The sequence below is a fragment of the Protobothrops mucrosquamatus genome, unplaced genomic scaffold (assembly GCF_001527695.2).
Source record: "Protobothrops mucrosquamatus isolate PMUCROS unplaced genomic scaffold, P.Mucros_1.0 scaffold1995, whole genome shotgun sequence".
NCBI classification, from domain to species: domain Eukaryota; kingdom Metazoa; phylum Chordata; class Lepidosauria; order Squamata; family Viperidae; genus Protobothrops; species Protobothrops mucrosquamatus.
Window position 1 is genome coordinate 112,101 of NW_015388110.1, and position 22,516 is coordinate 134,616.

At 37.3% G+C, this 22,516-nt stretch overlaps 1 protein-coding gene across 2 annotated transcripts in view; it reads left to right on the plus strand.

Moving 5' to 3' along the window:
* Window positions 1-705: 705 nt before the first annotated feature.
* Window positions 706-22,516, plus strand: part of NTRK2 (neurotrophic receptor tyrosine kinase 2) — a 183,285-nt gene continuing 161,474 nt past the window's right edge. For both annotated transcript variants that reach the window (XM_015823806.1, XM_029285647.1), the window contains exons 1-2: window positions 706-866; window positions 22,214-22,288. In XM_015823806.1, the coding sequence (XP_015679292.1) occupies window positions 712-866; window positions 22,214-22,288 (230 nt within the window). In that variant the 5' untranslated portion in view covers window positions 706-711. The remainder of the gene's footprint in view (window positions 867-22,213; window positions 22,289-22,516) is intronic.

The window sequence follows — 22,516 nt, forward strand, 5'->3', positions numbered from 1 at the left end:
CCAGCCCTGCCCCGGCGAGCGGCGAGCGGGAACCGGGCAGGAGGAGCGGAGCTGGGTGGCGGCGCTGCAGCTTTTTGCCGAGGTTCGGCCGCCTAGGTAAAGGGCCGCGGCCACCTGGCCGAGGAGGAGAGGCTGCGCTAGCTTTATTGCTTGCTATCCCGGGTCGGGCGGGCGGGCGGGCGGCGGCCGGGCGCCTCTCCGCGCGCGGGGAGCGTGGCCCGGCTCGGCGCGCGCCGCTGGCGCCCTCTGCTCGTGGGGCGGGAAGCGGGTCGGAGTCGGCGAGGGGGAAGCAAGCCGAGGCGGCGGCCGCTGCGGCTTGCCCCTCACAAGGCATCTCTTTCTTTTCCAGGCTTGGACCTCGGACCCTCTCTGAGGGGAGCCGCTGCGCCCGGGAGGGGATCTCGCCGAGTGACCGAACCCCAGAAGTTGCCGCCTTCTGAAGGAAGGGTGTAGGGGGGGGGGAGAGGAAGGAATACAGAGGTGGCGGCTACTCCCGGACGGGGGACAGAAAGGATGCTCGAGTGATTGACGGCTCGGTGTCCCGGCAGCCGAGCTGGATTGACCGCGCTTGGCGGGAAGGGGAAGAAGAGCCACCGAGGCGGCGACATGGGGGCCTCGCCAAGGGCATGGTGGTGTTGGCGGCGGCGGCAGCAGCGGCTTCAGGGCTCGCCCCAGGCGACGGCGACCGGCTTCTGGAGCTTGTGTTGGCTGATGCTGCTGGGCGCCTGGCGGGGGCTGCTCGCCTCCGCTTGCCCCACCTCGTGCGCCTGCAGTCCCGAGCGGATCTGGTGCAGCGAAGCCGCGGCGAGCCTCGTGTCCTTCCCCGTGCTCGGCAAGAGGAGCGAGCGGGAGAAAGTCAGCGACATGTGAGTGCCCGAGCGGCGCTGGGGGGTTGTTGGGGACCGGGGAGGACGGGAGGGAAAAGTAACGAGGGGGCGAGCGGGGATCGATCGGATGGTTGGGTTTGGGGTTTGCTTTTAGTAGCGTCGCGTTCAATATAAGCGAGATTTTATTCCCGCTTATTTGTAAGAATGTCCTGTTTGTTGGTTTAAACAAGGCTCAGACGTGTGTGTGTGTGTGTGTGTGTGTGTGTGTGTGTGTGTGTGTTGCACATACAGGCAATGTAATTACTGCTTAGTAATTACTGCTTATATATATATATTATTATTTTATTATTATTATTGTTTATATTTATATCCCGCCCTTCTCCTTGCGGACTCAGGGCGGCTAACAACCAGATAAAAATGCAAATCCCAAAACTACAGATTAAAACATAATTAAAAACAAATATTAATAAGTGGCCTAATTAATTTAAAATTACTTTAAAACCCCCATTAAAAATTTTCCCCTATAGCACATCTATATATGCTAAGCAGTAATTAAATTGGCTGCGTGTGCAATTTGATTTGCTCAGATCTACATCTTGCACTGTACATCTTGGGTGTTTAACAAATACACATCTGTGTGCTCCTTGGAGAAAGCACTACCTTCCTTAGGGAGTGCATAAAATGAGGACTAAGATGAAGCATGCCTCTTCTTTTTTATGTCTCCCACTGTGGTGCTGGATGCGTCGATATACGGTTTATGGATATTTGAAGGTACCCCCAGGAAAGGCAGTGATCGTGCATGTGTTGCTTGGCAGTCCACTGTCGAAAAATAAATAAATAAATATGCAGAGAATCTTCTGAAACGCTTTTAACTGGAGACTTGCTTTTAACCACCACAATCCATTTGCTATTCCTTCACAAAGTCTTTCGGTTATTACTCAAACATTTTCAATCTGCTTTGTTGAACTGGGCAAAATACGGTAGCTTCCTAGCAGTAGTCAAATAGATTTTTATTATAGGGATTCTGCTTAAGAATATGCTTGTCGCTGTTTTGGAAAGAATGTGTAAGAGGAGATGTTCTCTGTATAGCAATGCACTTGCTCCAAAGGCTACTAGCTGAACGACTAAAAGCCTGGATTGATCTAATTTAGATTTGACTTTGCCTCAGATACAGTTTTAAAAGCATTTAGCTTATGAATCTTAATTGCCCTGAGTCCAATTTCCTGGGAATCATCTAAATGATAAAGCAATAGAGCAAATAGATTGTGTTCGTTTTGGTTGAACATTTATTAGTATTGTATTGCTTCTTGTCAGTTTTTTTTTTACTATGGAGAAGCTTGCTAACTTCCACATTCCTGTTATTCCTCTTTTACAAGAAATGTTACATTATGTAAATAAAGGAAAACAAGGCAAGTAAAGTTGAATAAGCTGGTTGTTTGTGATAGTGCTAGTAAAAGCTGTGTGGTTTGTTTATATTCTTTTGTGTATAAACAGGGAAGATAGTGGGATTTATTCCCTCCTTACACGTATTCAGCTTTTATGTTTAGTGTAACAGTAGTCTTCGCTTGTTTAATATGCATGGGTTTGTTTGCTGTAGAATATGTTCTTGTGTGTAAGAGCTGGATCTGTTTGCAAATAAAGATATGCTTCCCTGTCATTCCTCTAGGATAGATTTTATTGTGTGTTCAAATACAGGGCTACTGCTTTTGGAGGCTGTGCAACGTAACAAGCAGGTGGATCCTTCTCTCTGCACATGAGGTGTATATGGAGAGATTGAAGCCCAGTGGAAGATCACACTGCCTGGTCTATACTGAAGCTGTGAGATGACTATCATCAATACAATCAGCTGACATTCATGAGAATGTTCATCTCTATATCCATACATTTGAAAGAGGGAGACAGAAATATTTTGTTCTTCTTCTCATTGGGTTCAGTTCCCCTTCTGGTATAATGGTCAGATTATATTCCTAATCTGCAGTTCATGCATACCTGCCAATAATGGCATGTGAGCATCTGCAGCAGAGAATTGATGGTGCAGTGGGGTGGTGTCAGGGTGGTAATTTGAAAAGGCAAGAGGAAGGGATCAAGTTAATATTGCTTGAGAAACCCTGGATTAAACTACTGTATGATTGTTTTAGCAATATGCCCCAAATTTACTTTTAGTTAAAAGTAAATCTTTTAACTAAGAGTAAATGTTTTAACTAAACCAAATGAGTCTATTTGAGATGCTAATGTGCAGCCAGTGGGACTGTTTTAATTGCTATTAAGTTTCTGTCATGGCAATTAACTTCTGCTTGAACTCAGGCCTTGTTCTTTATGAAACAGAAGTGGAGGTTGGTTGACTAATCATCTCATGCATATAGACTTCTGTGTATGCAGAAAATATGTTGTTCTCTCACCTGCCTTGGTAGTGTATTGCAAATTTTTTAGCATACAGTATTATAGCAATTATTTTTGCTCTGTACTTTAACTGTTTATCATTATGCTTTTAAAAAAAGCTATTGCAGATAAGATAATAATCTTTGAGAAATCACTATTCAGGATTGCTTTTTGTGATAAAAGGAATCCTGAAGAAGATATCCTGTACCAGTTCCTGTACATGGCAGAAAGAATGTGAATTGTTTCCTTGGACAGCACTTAAAGGCCTTTATATTTTTGCTCTTTGCTTTACATTAAAATGTGTGCATGTTTCAAGCAGTTATTGAAATTGCTAGTTTTAATGCTTATTTGTTGATTATCAAGATACATAACATTGATTTTATACATTCTTTTACAGATCCCAACCAATCACTGGGATCAATTAAAATGTTCTTCATTACATTTATAAATTTGTAACAATACACTTAATATTATCTCTATTTAATCATTTAATTTGGATTCATCTCTAGATTAAAAATTGGTTTTTATTCTGTTACAAACTTTGGCAATTGTTCTGATACAAAGATTACAGATTTCCCAAGAGCAGTTATTGTATATTAATATTTTACTCTATAAGATATGAAGCAGTGAAATTGGCCTTGACTTTAAAAGATGTTCATAAAAGATGAAAAGGCAAGGTTGTTCATTAATACTCAATGATAATTAAACATTTAGCTGCTTTAATAGTTTAACAATATCCGCATGGCAACTACAACTTAATTAAAATGCCATTGTACTGCTTTGGAAACTAAACAAAGTAAGCTAGCACTGTAGAATATTACTTCAGAGCTCAAAGCATCACAGGAATAATAACTACTTTTTTCTGCTCAATTGTATTGCCACTCATAATAGTTCCATTAGGGAGTTTCTTATACCTTTTGTATGAAAAATGTTTTTGGTTACTGATGTTTTCTCTAAACAATGTTTGGAACGGATGTGTTTTTGTCAGATTTTATGATAAAGACAAATTTAGGGTTCATGACAATTTTTATAGGATTTAGGGGAATTCAAGGCCTTGTTATTAGAACCAGGGGGAAAAAATCATAGTGCTTTTGAAGCAGGTGCATTTCAGCTTTTTTCAACCCGGAGCTCTTGAGATGTAATGAATTGGTAAAAGCCATGATGCATTGGCTTTATGAAAGTTTAACAAATATAGAGGTGCTTGATATACTGTATCTGGTAAGCCCATATTGAGATAGGTACTGTAAATGAAAACAAGTGTTTTTCATAGAGTGCTTCTTATGGTATAATAAGAAAAGGAAAAGGCAAAAGGTATGGGTGGAGTAGATATCTACAGGTGAGTGAGAAAGGATGATGTTTTTAAACCAACAAAATAATTGTTGAGAGATAAAATTGCAAAGGCCCAGATTTTATTTGGGGCAAAAATGTTATTGTGTTTTAAATATCAGAAGTTCAGATAAATTACCCCCCCCCCCCCAATACATCTTATCCAGAACTTTTTTTTTAATATATTTTATTGATTTTTTAACATAGTCACCTTAATATTTGGTAAACAGCGTGTTGTCTGGGTTTTCATTTAAAAACAATCAATAACAATTTCTATAGTTCCATAATCCACATAGTAGCTTTCTTTGATTTTCTCTTCTTCCAATAATATTCTCTTTTACCAAGCTTGAATTAATACATATCTTAGTATTTTGATATATAACAATTGAATATAAACATTTTTCTAGTATTTAGCAACTACATCAATATAAAGCTTCTTTTCTAATTAATCATCTTAATCATCATAGATCCTATTTTCAAAGTTCTTATTTAGATTTGCTTCCCTCCCCCCCGCAATGTTCAAAACATTCTTACCAGTTAAGATTTTCTCAGAGTTAATTACTTAAGTATTTAAGTCTTTTCCCTCATACAAGCCATCCCAACATTTTTACGTTTCTCATATCTTAAAAGAAAAGAAAAAGAGAAGAAAAAAAAGGAAATAGTATACTGCTTGAGAAACATGTCCCTCTTAAGCTAAGATACATTTATATCCAGAATTAAACAAATATTTACGTAATCTTGAAATATTCCATCTAATAAATCCAATCATCTAATCTTTTGAATCTATTCAGAACATTCCTATCAATTGAGATTTTCTCAAGATCAATTACACTTAAGTATCTAAAACATTTCCCTCATATAAAGTGTCTTATCCAGAACTTATGGAGCGTAAAAGTTTTTGTTTGTTTTGTTTTGAAATTTGGTTGATGGAATCAGGAAGAAGATGGAATTTTTCTCACCAAGCTTTTTTCTCTTTCTTTCTCTCTTAATAGGTTATTCACAGACTTGCTTGTCTGTTTTAATGAATAACATAGTCCTGATCTTACAAACCTATGCTTATAATGAGATTGTGTTTGATCCTGTTCCTTGAGGTCCTGGCACGAGCTTGAAAAGCTTTTGTTACATATATACATACATACATACATACATACATACATACATACATACATACATACATACATACATACATACACATTGGCAATGATTATTGTTCCATAATGGACCATAATCTACTTCTGAAGCAATTGTTGCAGGTTATTGGTCACACAAATATTCCAATCTTTGCAGAAAGGCACTCTGCCATGAACATTAATGGAGGCCTCGCATAACTGTTGCTGATGCTAAAGACCATGTTTAAGACATTTCTATTAGAAAAAAAGATAAAAATCACTTTAGATTTTAGAGCTTATGAAATCACTTTAGGGTTTAAGTCAGAATTTTTTCATAGTAGAATTTTAAATGGAAATGGACCTTGAGCTTTCAGGTTCTAGTTCTTCTAGTAGTTCTTCCTTTTGTACTAAAATAAATGCAATTGCAAATAATGGTTTAGTCTATTAAACCATTTTATAGAATGACATAGCAAAATTTGATAGGGTTTGTAGCAAAACAATATTACACTGACATGACAGCTTTTGGGAACACCAACAATTGAAGTTAATTGCTCTGTTCAATGTGTCTCCCCAAAAACCTCTGTACTCCCGTTTTTTAAAAAAAATCAGTTCTGTATGTGTTGGTTACATACATTGAAAAACCACAAAAGAAATATGTGCAGCAGTTACATAAACTAATTCAAATATTTTAATAAATAATATGTATTTAATAAATAACATGTATTATACAGTTTTAAGAATAAAGTATAACAAAGTGAAGGTTTGGTGAAATCAGAGAGAAGAGAGTATTGCTTTTGATTTCCTCTTTTTTCAGTACTTTATTCCTTACATAGTTTTGTTTTTTTTTAATGCAGGGAAAATTCCTTTGAAAGAAGAACAACTAGTATAATCTGCTCTTTAAAAAAAAACTTTATGGGTATTTTTGCCTCTATAGAAAAATTTTTTGGGATTGAAATTTTAGTCCTTTCTGAAGAGGACAACTCAATTCAATCAGATGTTACATTCAATGTGTGATTACAAGAAAAACACATGCGGAAAATCTTGGCAGATTTCAGTGTTTCTCCAACAGGCCCAGACAAACTTTATGATGAAAATACAACCAGTATCAACCAATATACTGTACTGTGCCATTGCCTACATTGGTTCTTAAGAACAGAGACAGGAGCAAAAAAGACTAATCATACATGCATTATGATCCCAGAACAATTGAGGTATCTGAGATACTATATGAAAAATTGCTTGCATGCAGTTTTAAAGGGACATTTCATTCTTTTGTAGCTGTACTGCTCTAGAACAAATAGGAAATGGTTAGAAAAGAAGTTAAGGCATCATTATCCAGATATGATTTGGAAGGCTATGCTGTCCCTAAGAACATGCCACCTTCCTTATTCTTCCAAGTTTTTTAAATCAATTTTTCAATAGTATGACTTTATATGAGCCTTTATTCCGTTACCTTTATTTTACAGTGAGTGAACTTTTAATGAAACATTTAGTTTCTTGCAGCATTTATTTTTCTATACAAGATGTTAAACTCTGATTTTTTAAGGAAAAATCTTGTTGCAAATGAGTCATTAATTTATATATGATTTTCACATGAGTAAGTATTTTAGAGGCTGAGTTCTAAATCTGCAGAACTATTCTCCTTATCCTAGAACCGTGGTGGCGAACTATGGCACGCGTGCCACAGGTGGCAGGCAGAGCCCTCTCTGTGGGCACGCGCGCCATCACCCCAGTCCTAGGCCTTCAGCTGGGTTTTATAAAACCTTTTCGCTTTAGGCCTCCGCCGCCGTGTGCAAAAAAAAAAAGGTTCAATCAATCGATCAATTTCAACTTCTCGCGGGGAAAAAAAAAGATCTCGCAAAGTTGGAATTGATTGATTGAACTTTTTAGTCCCACCCAGACTGTTGTTACGACCGCAGCCATGCCCACCCAATTGTCCACACGCACCCAATGGGCCACACCACGCCCATCCAGCACCCAACGATACATAAATACTTTGTTGCAGTTTGGGCACTCGTACTCTAAAAGGTTCGCCATCACTGTCCTAGACCTAGAACAATAAATGTAGTTGAGCTTTATTATTATTATTTATAAATAACGTAAGTCAGAGAACAAATGTGATCATCCATCTTCCTATTTTCAACAACCCTGTGAGGTGAGGTGAACTGAAAGAAAATGACTGGGTTTAAAATAAAGCTAAACTACTATAAAACATAGTCATGAATTGATTATTCTTGATTAGAGCTAAATAAGCCCACAATCAGGTTTCAGTGATTGCTAATTCATAATAGTCAACCCAAATAAATAAACCAGTAAAAATGAAAAATGGTTACAATATATTGAATTACATTTGGAAAATAAAACTAAAATGGGTTAGGGGAAGAAAGTATGTGAATGATGTTCTTGCTTTGAAGCAAAGGCACCCTACAACATTTTGTTAATAGTTCCCACTTGCACGTCTTCTGATGACGAAGATACACATGACAAAAACTCTTGCCTATTCTTGTTTATAAATTTTCCACACAAGTACATAAAAAGCATTTGTATCATGATCCATGTTTTGTCACTTGCCCTTCCTTACCCTCCTTGAAGTTCCAATGCCCAGTTTTGAGGAAATTTATTATCAGTTCAAGAATCTATGATGAACTATATTATTTGATAGTCAAAATATTTATTTTAATTTTTTAGGGATGGTACTTGTGATGCCAGTTAATTGGTAGTGATTGTATAAAGGAAGATTCATTATAAGAATGTCTTATACATAGAATATTAAGGGATTACTCTGTCAGAGTTGTTAAGCAAACTTTATAAGTAGTGGACAGTTCTTAATGAAGCATGAAAAGAATAATTTATCAATTATAACAAAACATGTGTTTCATTTTTCAACATGTAATCAGTTTTGTTCCGCTTAAAATACATTCTGATTCAGAGAGATTTACTTTATATGTAGGCAAATACATTTTTGCCATTTTTCTTATTATATGATTCAGAAAGATGCCCTTATGGTATTTTTACTTTAATAATAAAGTATCAAATGCTAACAACAGAAAGAAATACAGTAAAATTATGATTAGCTAAAGAAGTTAGTGCTAGTTCTGTCTTTTGAGTATGTGCAAAGCACTCAATCTTGTGGATCTAACCAGCAACTGTTGAGTAACTTTGCTTTCCACGAATTTGCCTGATATTATTTTAAAGGTTGATCACATCTCTTTGTATCACATTCCATAGTTGTAATTATGCATTGCATAAATTATTTTTTTTGTATATCCTCTCATGTCTTGTATTTCAAGAGAAGAAAAACTGTTCCCCCTTAACTTTTTTTTTCAATAAAAAGACCCAAATATTGTGTTTGTTTGGGGTAATGGTTGTACCATAGGGAGCATATCCTGTATTCCTGGAAAAATGCCCTTGACACTTTCAAGATCTGAAGAAGAGAAAAGAAAGACTAAGCAGGGTTTCTCAACCTTGACAACTTTAAGATGTATGGTCTTCAGTTCCCAGAATTCCCCAGCCAGCCATGCTGGCTGGGGAATTCTGGGAATTGAAGACCATACATCTTAAAGTTGTCAAGGTTGAGAAACCCTGGACTAGAGGTTTACAGTTCCTTAGTTGTTTGGGGGGAGTTAAGGTAAAGAGAAGCAGTGTGAAAGAAAATTCATTTAAATCTTAATAGATTGTGGATTTTCTACCACAGGCTGTTCTGATGACTGGAGTTAGATTGAAATATTGCTTTTCCTCCAGAGACCTACAGTTTATACTGTATGTGAGACCTATCTTGGATAATTGCTGCAAAGGTTGCCAAGTTTCTTGGAACAGGTGTGGCTTGCAGAAGTCGGTTGATGCCCTCTTCTCATTATTAGTTGTTTCAATTTGGTTTGCTTTTTCTGGATTTTAAATTTTGCATTTTTGTGTCTTGATCTAAGACCATAGATAAATACTTTGATTTAATTTGATTCTGTATGGCTTACAGAGGATTTAAAACAAATACCGGTAGTTCTTATTTAGCAACTGCCTTGTACAGTGACTCTTCACAGGCCTGTAAAGCAAAGGTAAAGCTGAAGTAAGATAAGAAGCATGGTCATAATTTCATTTAGCAACCATTTTGCTTAACAACCAAATAGCCAGTCCCAATTGTGGTCCTTGAATGAGATTTCCTTGTAAGCCCAAGTAAAAAAGTCAGTAACAATAAAATGCAACCATACCAGAGAAGAAAAGCAACCTTGACTACATCACAATTGTAATGGATTCACACATTATCCTTAATCTAGTGCTTATGGGAAGAATAGTCTCCTCAGGGAATTTGTATCAAGAGCAGAGCACTTAATTACAAACTTGAGGATGCTTCACTGTGTTTAAACCTTTCTGTGTTGTACAATTTCATTGCATGCTTAGAATTTGTGCATGAAACCTATGTGTAAAAGAAAAGAAGATAGGTGCAAAGAGTTTAGTCAAAGAAAACTAGAAATGGGCTTTAAAGAGGCAGAGAAAATGCAGAGCAGTTCTACTGAAATTAGAAAGTTATTTTGAAAGTGCAAGGAACCCCCAGCAGAAAGTGAAATTAAAAATAAAAGTAATCAATTGGGGTTAAACTGAAGATAGAATTTCTGACAAAAATATTTATGATAATTAATAAAAAAATGGGAATGATATATAAAAGATGGGAATTGAAATAAATGATATAACTCAAGGACATTGTATTAAATTGTAATAAATGCTGTGAATATTTTGAAAACATTAAATTATCCAAGACAGTTGTATTTCATGGAAAAATGGAATGAATGATGGGAAGTTTCACCTAAATAGCAAAAAATTAGAGCAAATAGATGCATTTGTGTACCTCTGTAAATTATTTATTAAAGATGGGAATAGATGGGAAAATGTTAAGACATGCAGTATTATGTGGTCTGCTTCAAAAGATGAAAATTGAAGCAAGAGAAAATGGCTGTGTGTGCTTCTCTCCACTTTATTACCCAAACTGAGAGTTGGTATATCAGTGGAAACATGAAAGTTATGTTGAATGCAGTGGGAATGGGTTACTTAAGAAGTATGTGTGATAAAACCAGAAGAGATGGGGCCAAATATGAATGGGTCCTTTGATTATCAAAGTGAGTGACCACTGGGAAGTATATTTAAGGAATTATAGTTATAATGTATTAACATTATAATTTAGATCAGCTATCAGTAGACATATAAAAATAATATTTACACACCATTCAACAGAAACAGTAAAAAAACTAAGAAGAAAACAGAAAGACTAGAACACATTTTCTCCAGCAGCCTACATCCCTCAAATAAACCGGGATTAATACCAGCCAAACAATCAAGCAGAAAACAATACCTCAATCAAAGAACTACTAAGGAGAAAAACATATTCTCACCAAAACTGGTAGAGTAAGCAATTGTGTATAAACATGGAGTAAAGTTATTTTTTTTCATTATCCAGTGTTAAGTAGTAATGTGGTTGAGGGTATTTCTGACCCTGACTCTTCTAAGTCCAGCTTGTACAGCTTGCATTTAATGTTCCATTTGTTGTGGATATATGGATAAGTTAGGCAGTTTTAGCCATCTTTTATCTTTATGTTTACCTTATTGTTATTTCTTCTCTTTTATTTTGGTTTATGTGGTTTCTATAGTTAATTTTGGTTGGTTTACTATACTTACTATAATGTAGTTACAGCTCAGATGATGTGACTCTTGAAGCTATCTCAGAAGTCTGAAAAAGGGGTATCTTTAATTAGTTTTATTCTATCTGAGCTGGAAAAAAATGGAGTAATCACTAGATGGCAGTAAGCAATACAGAAACCCTAGCTCCATCTTGTGGTCGCTTTGTTTTTTTGCAACCCACATGTAGTAGGCCTATCTTATGAGACATCAATCCCTTCACAGAAGTAGGAAGGTAGATCTGAAATAACTTTAGTGAAACTATTGTTCTGTCTATTTGTTTGTTCATGTATTAAATATTTGGAGGTATCTATCCATTATCCAACAGCCTTGGCTTATTCTGTTAAGGCGTATTAGGATCAACCACTTGCTATATATATTTCAGAAGTCACCTGAAGTATGTTCTTACCTTGTGGAAAACATTTGTTCTTCTCGCCTTGTTTTTATTCTAAATAGATGTGTTAGACATTGTATGAAGATTGAGAAATTGTCCTTGAATCCTGTTCTTATGAATGTAATTGTTATTTCTGAAATTGTCCTTATAAAGTAATCATATATTAGAATCAAGAGGCCTTTTTGTATAATAGGGTTATTAACAATTTTAGGATTCTCACAAGCATAATCTGAAATAGAAATACTGCAAGAAAATTCTCCCTCTCTCTTCCAGTGTTCATAGACTATATGCCAGTGATGGCGAACCTTTTAGAGACTGAGTGCCCAAACTGCAACCCAAAACCCACTTGGGTGGGTGTGGCCCATTTGGTGGGCGTGGCTGCAGTGGTAACAGCAGATTGGGTGGGACTAAAAAGTTCAATCAATCAATTCCAACTTTGCAAGATCTTTTTTTTCCCCGCGAGAAGTTGAAATTGACTGATTGATTGAACCTTTTTTTTTTTTTTGTACACGGCGACGGAGGCCTAAAGCGAAAAGGTTTTATAAAACCCAGCTGAAGGCCTAGGACTGGGGCGATGGCGCGCTTGCCCACAGAGAGGGCTCTGAGTGCCGCCTCTGGCACCCGTGCCATAGGTTCGCCACCACTGCTTCCCTGATTTGCCTTTGCCAATTCTGGATTTTCAGTGTTTTTATTATGAATAATATGCATGTGCATGTGTACTTTTTAAAAATGCTAGTATTGAATGTTAATCTGGGACTCCTCTACACTGTACTATATTCTCAGAGTTCAATACTTAGGAATGTCGGTTTTCAAGTAGACTATGAAAATGGATAGAAGACAAGATCTTTAGATACCAATTGCATAATGCTGATAAAGAGGAAAATAAATATATTGTATCACCATGCCAGGCTTTGTTAATGACTAACATAATTAGGGGATCTAGTGACTGGAGTGGTTGAAAGAATTTTAGATGTCTCAGGTTGTTTACATTTATTGTAGTGTATTAAAAGAACACCGTGTTCTACCACATGACATCAGTAATCTGCCCTCCTTGTGTTAGAATGATTTTTGCCTAACTTAGAAAGATGATTCAATTAAATAAAAGCCATTTCTGAGAGCAGAAAAACATACTGAATTTCTCACAATTGTGCTTAGAAAGCCACTGTAAAACCAAAGCTTTTAGAATATTAATGTTTGATAAGCAACATCAAGGCAAAGTAGTTGTGAAAAAGCTTTTGGTCAGATAAGGTTTGTTCTTAAATCTCTTTCTGATAAGATTATATTCAGAGAATTTTCTTCATCTATCCCCTCGTGAGATGAAGCTAAAGTGGTTTATATCAAAATGCTCACAAAGTAGTAGCAGTTCACATTTTATTCAGGCAAATTCACTTCTGGGCTGGGCAAAGACAAATTTAATTCCATATTATAACCCACCAGTTCATCCTCCATGACTCTCAGCAGTGATAAAACTTTGAATGTCTAGGAAAAGCCTCCCCAACTATGTTATTTCATTTTTTATTGAGAATGTGTCTGGTTGGCTAAATAATGTCCTGTATATAAACTATATGCCGGAAAAAACTTGCTGCCCAGTGTGCTCATGATGGTGGTGATGATGATGATATAAACCAGGGGTCCTCAACCTTGGCAACTTTAAGACTTGTGGACTTCAACTCCCAGAATTCCTCAGCCAGCTTTGCAAAGCTGGCTGAGGAATTCTGGGAGTTGAAGTCCACAAGTCTTAAAGTTGCCAAGGTTGAGGACCCCTGATATAAACTATAGCTGTGAAATATAAGATATACATGGGAAGTTGTTAATTTGTGGCTAACTACTATGGGTTGCTGGAAGTTTTATATGAACAACATCTGATAGTCTGTAGGTTCCTTATCAAGGCTCTAATGAAAACCAGCTGGGTGACTTTGGACCAGTCGCTCTTTTTCAACCCAATCCACCTCACAGGAATATTGTTATAAAAAAACAGGCAGGAATATTATCTACATCCTTTTTAGTAGGGCAAACAAAGGCAGGAAGTAAATCTAATAATAAATAATGTTGGAATTGTTCAAATATACATCTTTAATTTATTGTTTAGGCAATAATTATTGTAATACTAATTTAAATACAGCAAACCTTCCCCCCTAGTGTAGTGTTGTTTCTTTCTCCAGGTTATTATTTGTCAACCCTTACCTTTCCAATTTAAGTAGAACAGTACTTTTAAGGTTGAAGGACATTTTATATTAACTGTGCAGTATGTGAATGATGTTGCTAATTTTATTGTGTGAAATCCAGTTTTTTGTTCAGTTTGAGGGCTTAAACCTTTCCATCCACATGCTTCAGTTTTTAATTAAAAAAAGAAGAAGATAATCCTCCATTGGTACCTTGCCAAGCACCTGGAAAGAGGAAAGTTTTAAGAAATCGAGGCACAGTGGTATCCATGTGATGCTTCCTTTGTTTGGAATTAGGTTGGTTAGTTATGCTGTGTAATCCAGAGGTCCCCAACCTTTTGGGCATCAGGGACCGGTTACGTGGAGAGAGGTTTTTCCGCGGACCGGAGGGGATGTGGTTTTGTGTGCTGCCTGCATCCCGCAGATGGGCTTTGCTTGTTTGTGCAGACCGGTTGCTGATATGCCGCAGCCCAGTACCGGTCCACGGACCAGGGGTTGGGGACCCCTGGTGTAATCAATAAGTGACTTGATCTTTGTACTCCATTTATCATACTCAGACCTCTTATTTGTTCAGAAATCTTGGTTGCTTCTATTTTATTTTGTAGGATTTTTTTTCAACATGGTATGATAAATGAGGTTTTACTAGTGTTTTATATGATGTTATTCAGGTCTTCCCATCCACCGTACACATAGTATATATATGTATAGAGACCTTGGCATTATTGTTATTTTCCATAAATGATTTCTTAACAAATAGTCAAGCCTTATACAGCTGGGCAAGATCAAGTAAACAAGAACTATGTAGGCTTCAGTAAAGTATATTTAATTCTAGTCTTAGAGTAAATAGAGAATCTTGGAGTAAATATAAATTACAAGCATTTCCAACCATCCTTTATAGTGACTTCAATAAGGAAGAGTCTCCTTGAATGACTTGAAATGCTTTTTTCCTATTTCTGGCTACTTGGATTGAATTGAAATTTATAAAATAAGCTGCTGATAGATTCACCTTCTATGTCTATATTGTTTATTCCAGCCTCCCCACAGTTTCTCACACAAATTACACATGGCTTTAGGGTAGAATTGTTATACCAGTACAGAAAAACATTCTGCTAAAACCAACATCTTTATGTTTTACCTACCAAGTTCTTCTCTTAGTACAATCTTTTGGACATTACCATTCCTAGTCAAGCTACAGGTGTGATAAAATTCTTAACTTAGGCCCGGAGCCATAAGAATAATGTGGAAAGAAAGAAGTCAAAGCTAGTTGGTGTTGCATTTTGTCTAAAATGCACATGGTATACTGTTGGTATAGTTTGGTTATAGACAGGATTGCACTCCTGATAGAGGTGACTCGGAGGTTCTCCTGGACTCATGGCTATTGCTGTAAGTGAAATCCATGGGCAGGAAAGCTTTCTGCAGTGATGATTGGTGTGCCATTTGTGGCCCTATTTAGGGCAGGAGAATGTGGCAACAGGAACACATTCCCTCATGGATATGAGGCTTGGGTTCATGGGGCTTGAATTGACTGCAGGGCACATTAAAGGCTACCCTTGGAGATAACCTAGAAACTGGAGCTGTGCAGAATGCAATTGCCTACCTACTGGTAGATGAGAACCATTGTAACCGTATTCCACTTTCAAGAGATGCACAGGATATGTGTGCTTTAAGAAGATTTGCTTCGTTATTTATTTATTTTGTTATTTATTAGATTTCTTAAGGTTTACTCAACTCTTAAAAAATAATAACTCTATAGAGTGTTTACACCAGGGCTTTTCAACCTTTTCACCCATTGTACCACTTTTAGGCAATATCCGAGTACCACCAGTCACCTATCAAGGTGTCAAAAACTTGATGACCAAAAAAAAAAAAAAAAAGGAAAAAAGTGATGAAGTACAGGTAGTCCTCAACTTACAACAGTTCGCTTAGTGACTGTTTGAAGTTACAATGGCACTGAAAAAAGTGCCCCCCAAGCAACAGCCGAGCAAGACACCTGCCTGCCCACCCAGCGGCGCTCTTCCTCCTGTCTGAGGTTTTCATTGTTGTGAGCATTTCTGTTGAGGATTGGGGGTGGGGTGGGGGGTATTTGGTTTTTATTCCCCCCGTCTGCTGGATGGTTGCAGCAGGTTTGGGTCACTTCACATGACCCTGGGACACTGTGACCGTCATAAATATGAATCAGTTGCCAAGCATCTGAATGTAAATCACAAGACCCTGGAGATGCTGCAACATTCCAGCTGATGGGGGGGAATAAAACGAAAGTGACGAAACTTTGAACAGTCACTAAATGAACTGTTGCAAGTTGAGGACTACCTGCATAGACCACCTCTGGATTTCAGTTCTACCCCTGCATTGCTGATTTTGAGGGAGGCAGTGACAATTAGTTTTTCAGAAGACTTTCAGACCGGTTTCATAGGTTTTATTTTCTTTATGAGCAAGATGCTGTCAAGCTCCACATAGCTGGCAAATCAGAAAAGTGAGAACACACTGTTTTCAGAAAGGCATCTTTAATGCTAATCAGGGATAAAAACATAATCTTATAAACAGTAAGAGTAAATTCCAGGCAGACTTATAGTGAATTAATTAAGGCACAGTCTTTCTGAAAGACTTCTTCCCAGCCTGTCATGCATGCTGAAGCTTGATTTTTTTAAATTAACTTAAAACATTTGAATTCATTTTTATTTTGATAGTTTTGTGACAGTGAATTTTACCTAGTATTTTATCATAAACATTTGGATTAAAAAATATAGAGTTGTATAGCCAATAAACACTCAAATATTATTCTGACACCTTTATACAAGTATATGTAATGTGAACATAAAGTTCTGCTCAGCACATTTGAAAAGAATATAATAGAGTTTGAAAAAGTGTAAAAGAATGGAACTGAAATGGTCAGGGCCTTGAGCATTGTATGGAAAAACGCTAAAATATTTGGAGTTCTTTAGCTTGGTGGTGATGAGGGCCTGACTGGGTAAAATGGATGGGGAGACATTTTAAAATAATTGTGAAGAAATTTACGACTGACAAAAGAAAATCTTCATGGTGCATAAATAGTCTGTGGAGTTAATTGCTGTAATACATAATGATCATTACAGGTAGTCCTTGACTTACAACCGTTCATTTAGTGACCATTTGAAGTTACAATGGTACTGAAAAAAGTGATTTATGACCATTTTTACACTTATGACCATTAAAGCATCCCCATGATCAAAAATCAGATGCTTGGCAATTGGTTCATATTTATGATGGTTGCAGTGTCCTGGGATTATGTGATCACCTTTTGTGACCTTCTGACAAGCAAAGTCAATGGGGAAGCCAGACAAGCATGCTTCTAGCTTAACAAATGCAGCAGGTCACTTAACACAGGGGTAGGCAACCTTGGCTCTTTTATGACTCATGGACTTCAACTCCCAGAATTCCTGAGCCAGCCATGCTGGAGTTGAAGTCCACGAGTCATAAAAGAGCCAAGGTTGCCTACCCCTGACTTAACAGCTGTTGCAAGAAAAGTTGTAAAATGGGGCAAAACTCACTTAACAAATGTCTCGCTTTAACAAGATAAATTTTGGGCTCAATTGTGGTTGTAAGTCAAGGACTACCTATACCAAGATGGCATTAAAAAGGGCTTAGGTAAAAATCATGAACATTGAGTATATTAAGATCAAATAATAGTGAAGAAATCAGTGTTACGTCCAGGGGCGGGGTGGCCTAGGGACATGTTTCCGTCTTCTCCTTGTGAGGAACTCAGTGGCGGTTAGTTGGACAGTGTGGAAAACAAATGCTAGACTGATTCGGTCCTTACGTTCATATATGTATTGCCTAGGTCACTAACTTTGAAGCTGTGCACCTTCAGGGAACATCTTCTGCAATGAGTGTATTTGCTATGGAATCTCTGGCCTTAAAAACCCTCTGTGTTAGAAGAACCTGGAGCACATTCAGTTCATAAAGAACTCTGGCCAAACCTGTTAATCCTTCTTGTCACTTTGCATCAACTAAGAATAAATCCTAAAATAACTTTCCCCAACCTGGCATGCTCCAGATGTTTTGTGACTGCAGCTTCCAGAATACCCACTGGAATTGGTAAATCATCCCAACCTTTCATGTGAGGGATCATGCCATTGCTGATCTTTTGGTCGGGGTACAGTTGATAAGCTTCCAAGGAAACCAAGGTTTCTTGGAACACTGTTTTGAAAACAACTAGCAGAGCGCATCTGGAATACATCTAGAGTAACACATCCCTCTGAATTTTAATCACAATGTTTTACTTATTTCAAAGAGGCTGGCAACAAATAGACAAAGTACTCTGGATGAAGAGTACTCCTTTTCTCTTTCTCTCTCTCTCTCTCTGTGTGTTTTTGTAAATATACTTGAAAGTTCAGTGTGAGATTTGCAGTTATGTGATCCCGTGCGTGACAAAAGTTTTATCCCTAAAATCTATAGTAGTATTCCATTAGTTTTGCTGATGGCTCCCTCAGACTCCAGCTTGGATGAGGAGAAAGAGTTGGTTTCAGAGCTATCCTAGAAGGAGTATGGGGAGTATCAGGGAAAGGTGGAAGGGTCTGTGCTGGAGATAAGACAAATAGCAGTGGAAGAGGGCGATTGTAGTGAAGCAATTCCCGAATTGTTGGAGGATGCCGGGAGAGAGTAGCCAGAAGAACAGCTGCCCCTGCAATCCAGAGAGGACTTGCAGCTGCAACCAGTCAGCGTGGATGAGGAGGAGTTGCCGCCCCTTCCCGATCCAAGGACGTGCAAGGCCCAGTGGAGAGAGGTGCTATGGAAATCAGTGAGACTAATCATGAGGAGGTAGCCTCGCCCCTCTTAATGGTTGGCGCCTACTTAACAAGGATTTTGAACTTGGTTGGTGTTGGAGGCAACCACTCATACTCCAACTCACCGTGAATGTTTGGAACCCTTTTGTTCTNTTCTTCGTTATGCCTTGGATCTGTTGGAGTCGTGCTTGCCTTTGTCCTGCTTCAACTCAGTGGAGTCATGTTTGTTTCTGCCTTGCCTGAACGGGTGGGAACTGTGGTTGCTTTCATTGAGCTGCGATCCAACGGGACTAGGACTACTCTTAGGTGCTGTGAATAGTAGACTTGGCCATTATTACCCAGGAGTTAGAAAAGACTTAAAGGGGACCGTCCCAGTGGGAACTTGGGGAAAGCCCGGCGGTAGTTGTGTGAATAAACACATCAAACTCCTTACAGCAGGCATGTGTTTGTGGACTGGGGCAGGACACCATTAATGAGCAGCAAATTTCTGAAGGATTTGATTTTGACACCATGCAAGGGGAGATTGTGAGCATACCAATGTGAAAAAAACCTCTCTTGTCATTTCTGCTTTACTTTTGTTTATTTTTCTACTGCTTTCCTGTTTGTCTCCTGTTGTGTTTCATTGTTACAGGATGTACATGATATTCATGGCACTTCATGTGTACCAACCTAATTTATGTTGGAATATCTGAAGTATCAGATAAAACATGATTTGAGGAATAATATGTTGTACAGTCGATTCCGGGGACATATGTAATATCAGAAGATTTCTTTAAATACATTTCAATATGTAAATAATAAGTACATACTAGAAACATAGCTATTAGAATTTTTTTTTGAATATCTAGCCATTTAAGTAAGGTAGCCAATGCAATTTTATTTTTCCTTCAGTTACTTCCAATCCTCTGCATCCCACTGGTAATCAGTTGGCAAGGTTAATCTGTCAGTTAACAGCTCCTTTGAGTTCTAAGGAACTCTTCTTCATGATGTCAGTGATCATATCTTGCCATCTTATCTTCTGTCAGTTTCTTGATTGCCTTCGATTTTTCCAAGCATCAAAGTATTCTCCAATAACTCTTGACTTCACATTATGCGTCCAAAATATCTCAGCTGAAGCTTCCAATGAATAATCTGGCTTCCTTCATCTGGTATTGAATGTTTTATTCTTGTGGCAGTCCAAGGTCTTTCCCACCATTTTCTGAAGACATTGATTTTCCTTCCTTCAGCCTCTCTAAGGATCCAGCTTTCACAGCCAAGTGCTACAACTGGAAAACCCATAGCCATGATAATACTTATCTTTGTTATCAATATAACGTTTCTGCATTTCAATATTTTGTGGAGACCTGTCTTAAACTTTCTCCTAGGTAGCAAAGGTCTGTTTATTTCATGACTACAGTCATCAGTCTTGTGATTTTTTTAAAAAAATGTGGTCAAAAGATAAAGTCTACTATTGTTTCAGGTTCTCTGTCTATTGGCTTTAGTTTGGCATTGCTACTGAGATAATCTTAGCTTTCTTTTTAAATTTTTAATGCTAAAGAGCTGTCCAGCCTCGCAGGCTCTTTTTTTTTATTTTCAGCATGAGCTTCCTTAAATCTTCTTTACTCTAGCCATGAAAATTGTATTATCAGCATATCTATGGTTATTAATTTTAATTCCTATTTTTTTAGGTAAATAAGCTGACAGGAAAGAACCCTGGTATATCCTTTCCCAATATTGAATCAATTAGTTGCTGTTTTAACTGTTGCCACAAATTCTTCAGTAGCAAATGAAATAATACATCCAAACTTGTAAGGACTATTTAAGCTAGATAATGAGTTTAAAATATCCCCAATCTTCCTTCTATATTGTTGCAAGAAAAATTGCATGATCATATCCATGTAATCATCAGAAGAACATTTATACTTTTAATCTTATTATATTAAGACTTGATTACTGTAATTCTCCGAGTTTCTGCTACTGTCTCCAGTGATAAATACATAAATCTAACTAATTGATTTACATGCTATTGACACCCAAGTTGGTATTGATTCTTCCCGACCACATAGATAGATTTTCTCCATGATGCTCTGTCCCTAAGCTGGTTTTTCAGATCTTCCAATGGTATATATGCTTTCCCTTGTTGCATATTATTGGTCATTATTTTTCATAGATTGGTAAATTTTGATACCTCATTTTTCCAACCCTGAGTTCCTTTCCTTGCATTCACAATATTCAAAAAGCAAATTTCTTAATGAAAATAGGTACATATTTTATGTGTAATTCTGTCTAAACCTTTGCAGATGATTTGGCTTACCTAAGGTTTTTTTTATATAGTTTTACAAAATGTAATAGTTTGCTTCTATTGAGGAGTGTTTTTAATACATTTATTCTATGTACTATGTATTTTTTTTATTTTCCCATTCTTTTTATGGGGGCAATGTGGAAAATTCAGAAAAACCAACTGAATGATAACTGCATATTTTATTTCTGATTTGGTTTGGCATATGCAAATTAAAAACATTATATTAAAATAGGGACCAAACTAGTTTCTTCTCCATTATTTCTATCATGTAGTATATAGATAGAATTTAGGAACTATATTATTATTGACTAGCTATTGGTTCTGTTTAACAAAAAAAGAGTGAATCAAAAGAGCAGCAGATAAAAGTATTATGGTATAAATGCCAGAACTGGACTACTAAGATTCTAGTGGTCCTCAACTTACAACAATTTGTTTAGTGACTGTTCAAAGTTACAACAGCACTGAAAAAAGTGACATGACCATTTTTCACACTTATGACCGTTGCAGGATCCCCATGGTCACATGATCAGAATTCAGATGCTTGGCAAGTGGTCCATTTTTATAACAGTTGCAGGGTCCCAGGGTTATGTGATCCTCTTTTGCAACCTTCTGACAATCAAAGTCAGTGGGGAAGCCAGATTCACTTAACAACCCTGTCACTAACTTAACTGCAGGATTTTACTTAATAACTGTGGTAAGAAAGGTCATAAAACAGGGCAAAACTCACTTAACAAACGTCTCACTTAACAGCAGAAATTTTGGACGCGATTCTGGTCATAAGTTGAGGACTACCTGTATAACGGTTCTTAAACTTTTTGACTGATTTCCCTTTTCCTCAGTCTTGAATAATGTCATTTCTCTCTCCCTCTCCCTCTCTCCCCCTCTCCCTCTCCCCTCCCCTCCTTTCTCTCTTTCTCTTTCACACATAACACCCACCCACCAGACACTTATTTTACATAAACATCTCCACAGTGACAACCTTATACTGAATCCTTGATTCACAAACAATCTATTACAAATTGCTCCATTACTCCCAGAATATACCCAAATTAACCCCTTGGTGGTTATTTTCCCTAGTTTAAGAACCACTGCTTCCATCTTGCAAAAGGCCTCTTAAGGTATTATAGTATTTAATATGTTTCTGCACATCTGCCCTGCTGTATCATATTGTAATAGAGGAACAATTTATTTCTCCATTTTCCCATTTTCAAGTCAGACAACTGCTATTTGTATGCCTATTATATAAATAAGAAAATAATATACTACCATAGTAACATTTCTCTCTTCCTCTTTTTTTGTCCCTTTAAACAGTTATATTGCAAACCAGCGGGGTTTAGAAAGCATAAATGAAATAGATGTTGGACTGTACACTGGATTAAGAAATTTGTAAGTAAATATTTTAATTATGTATATTTAGTATTATAAATGACATATTTTGCCCACTGTGTAAGCTTTATAATGGAATGTACTGAGGTCTTACATAGGTCATTGTCTTCATATATTTCATTAAAAGAAGCAACTCATTCTTCGATAAAGTGACTAAATTAGTAGACCAGCGAAATGCTGTGGATGTATATACTTAGTTTTCAGTAAGGCATTTGATAAAGTAGACCA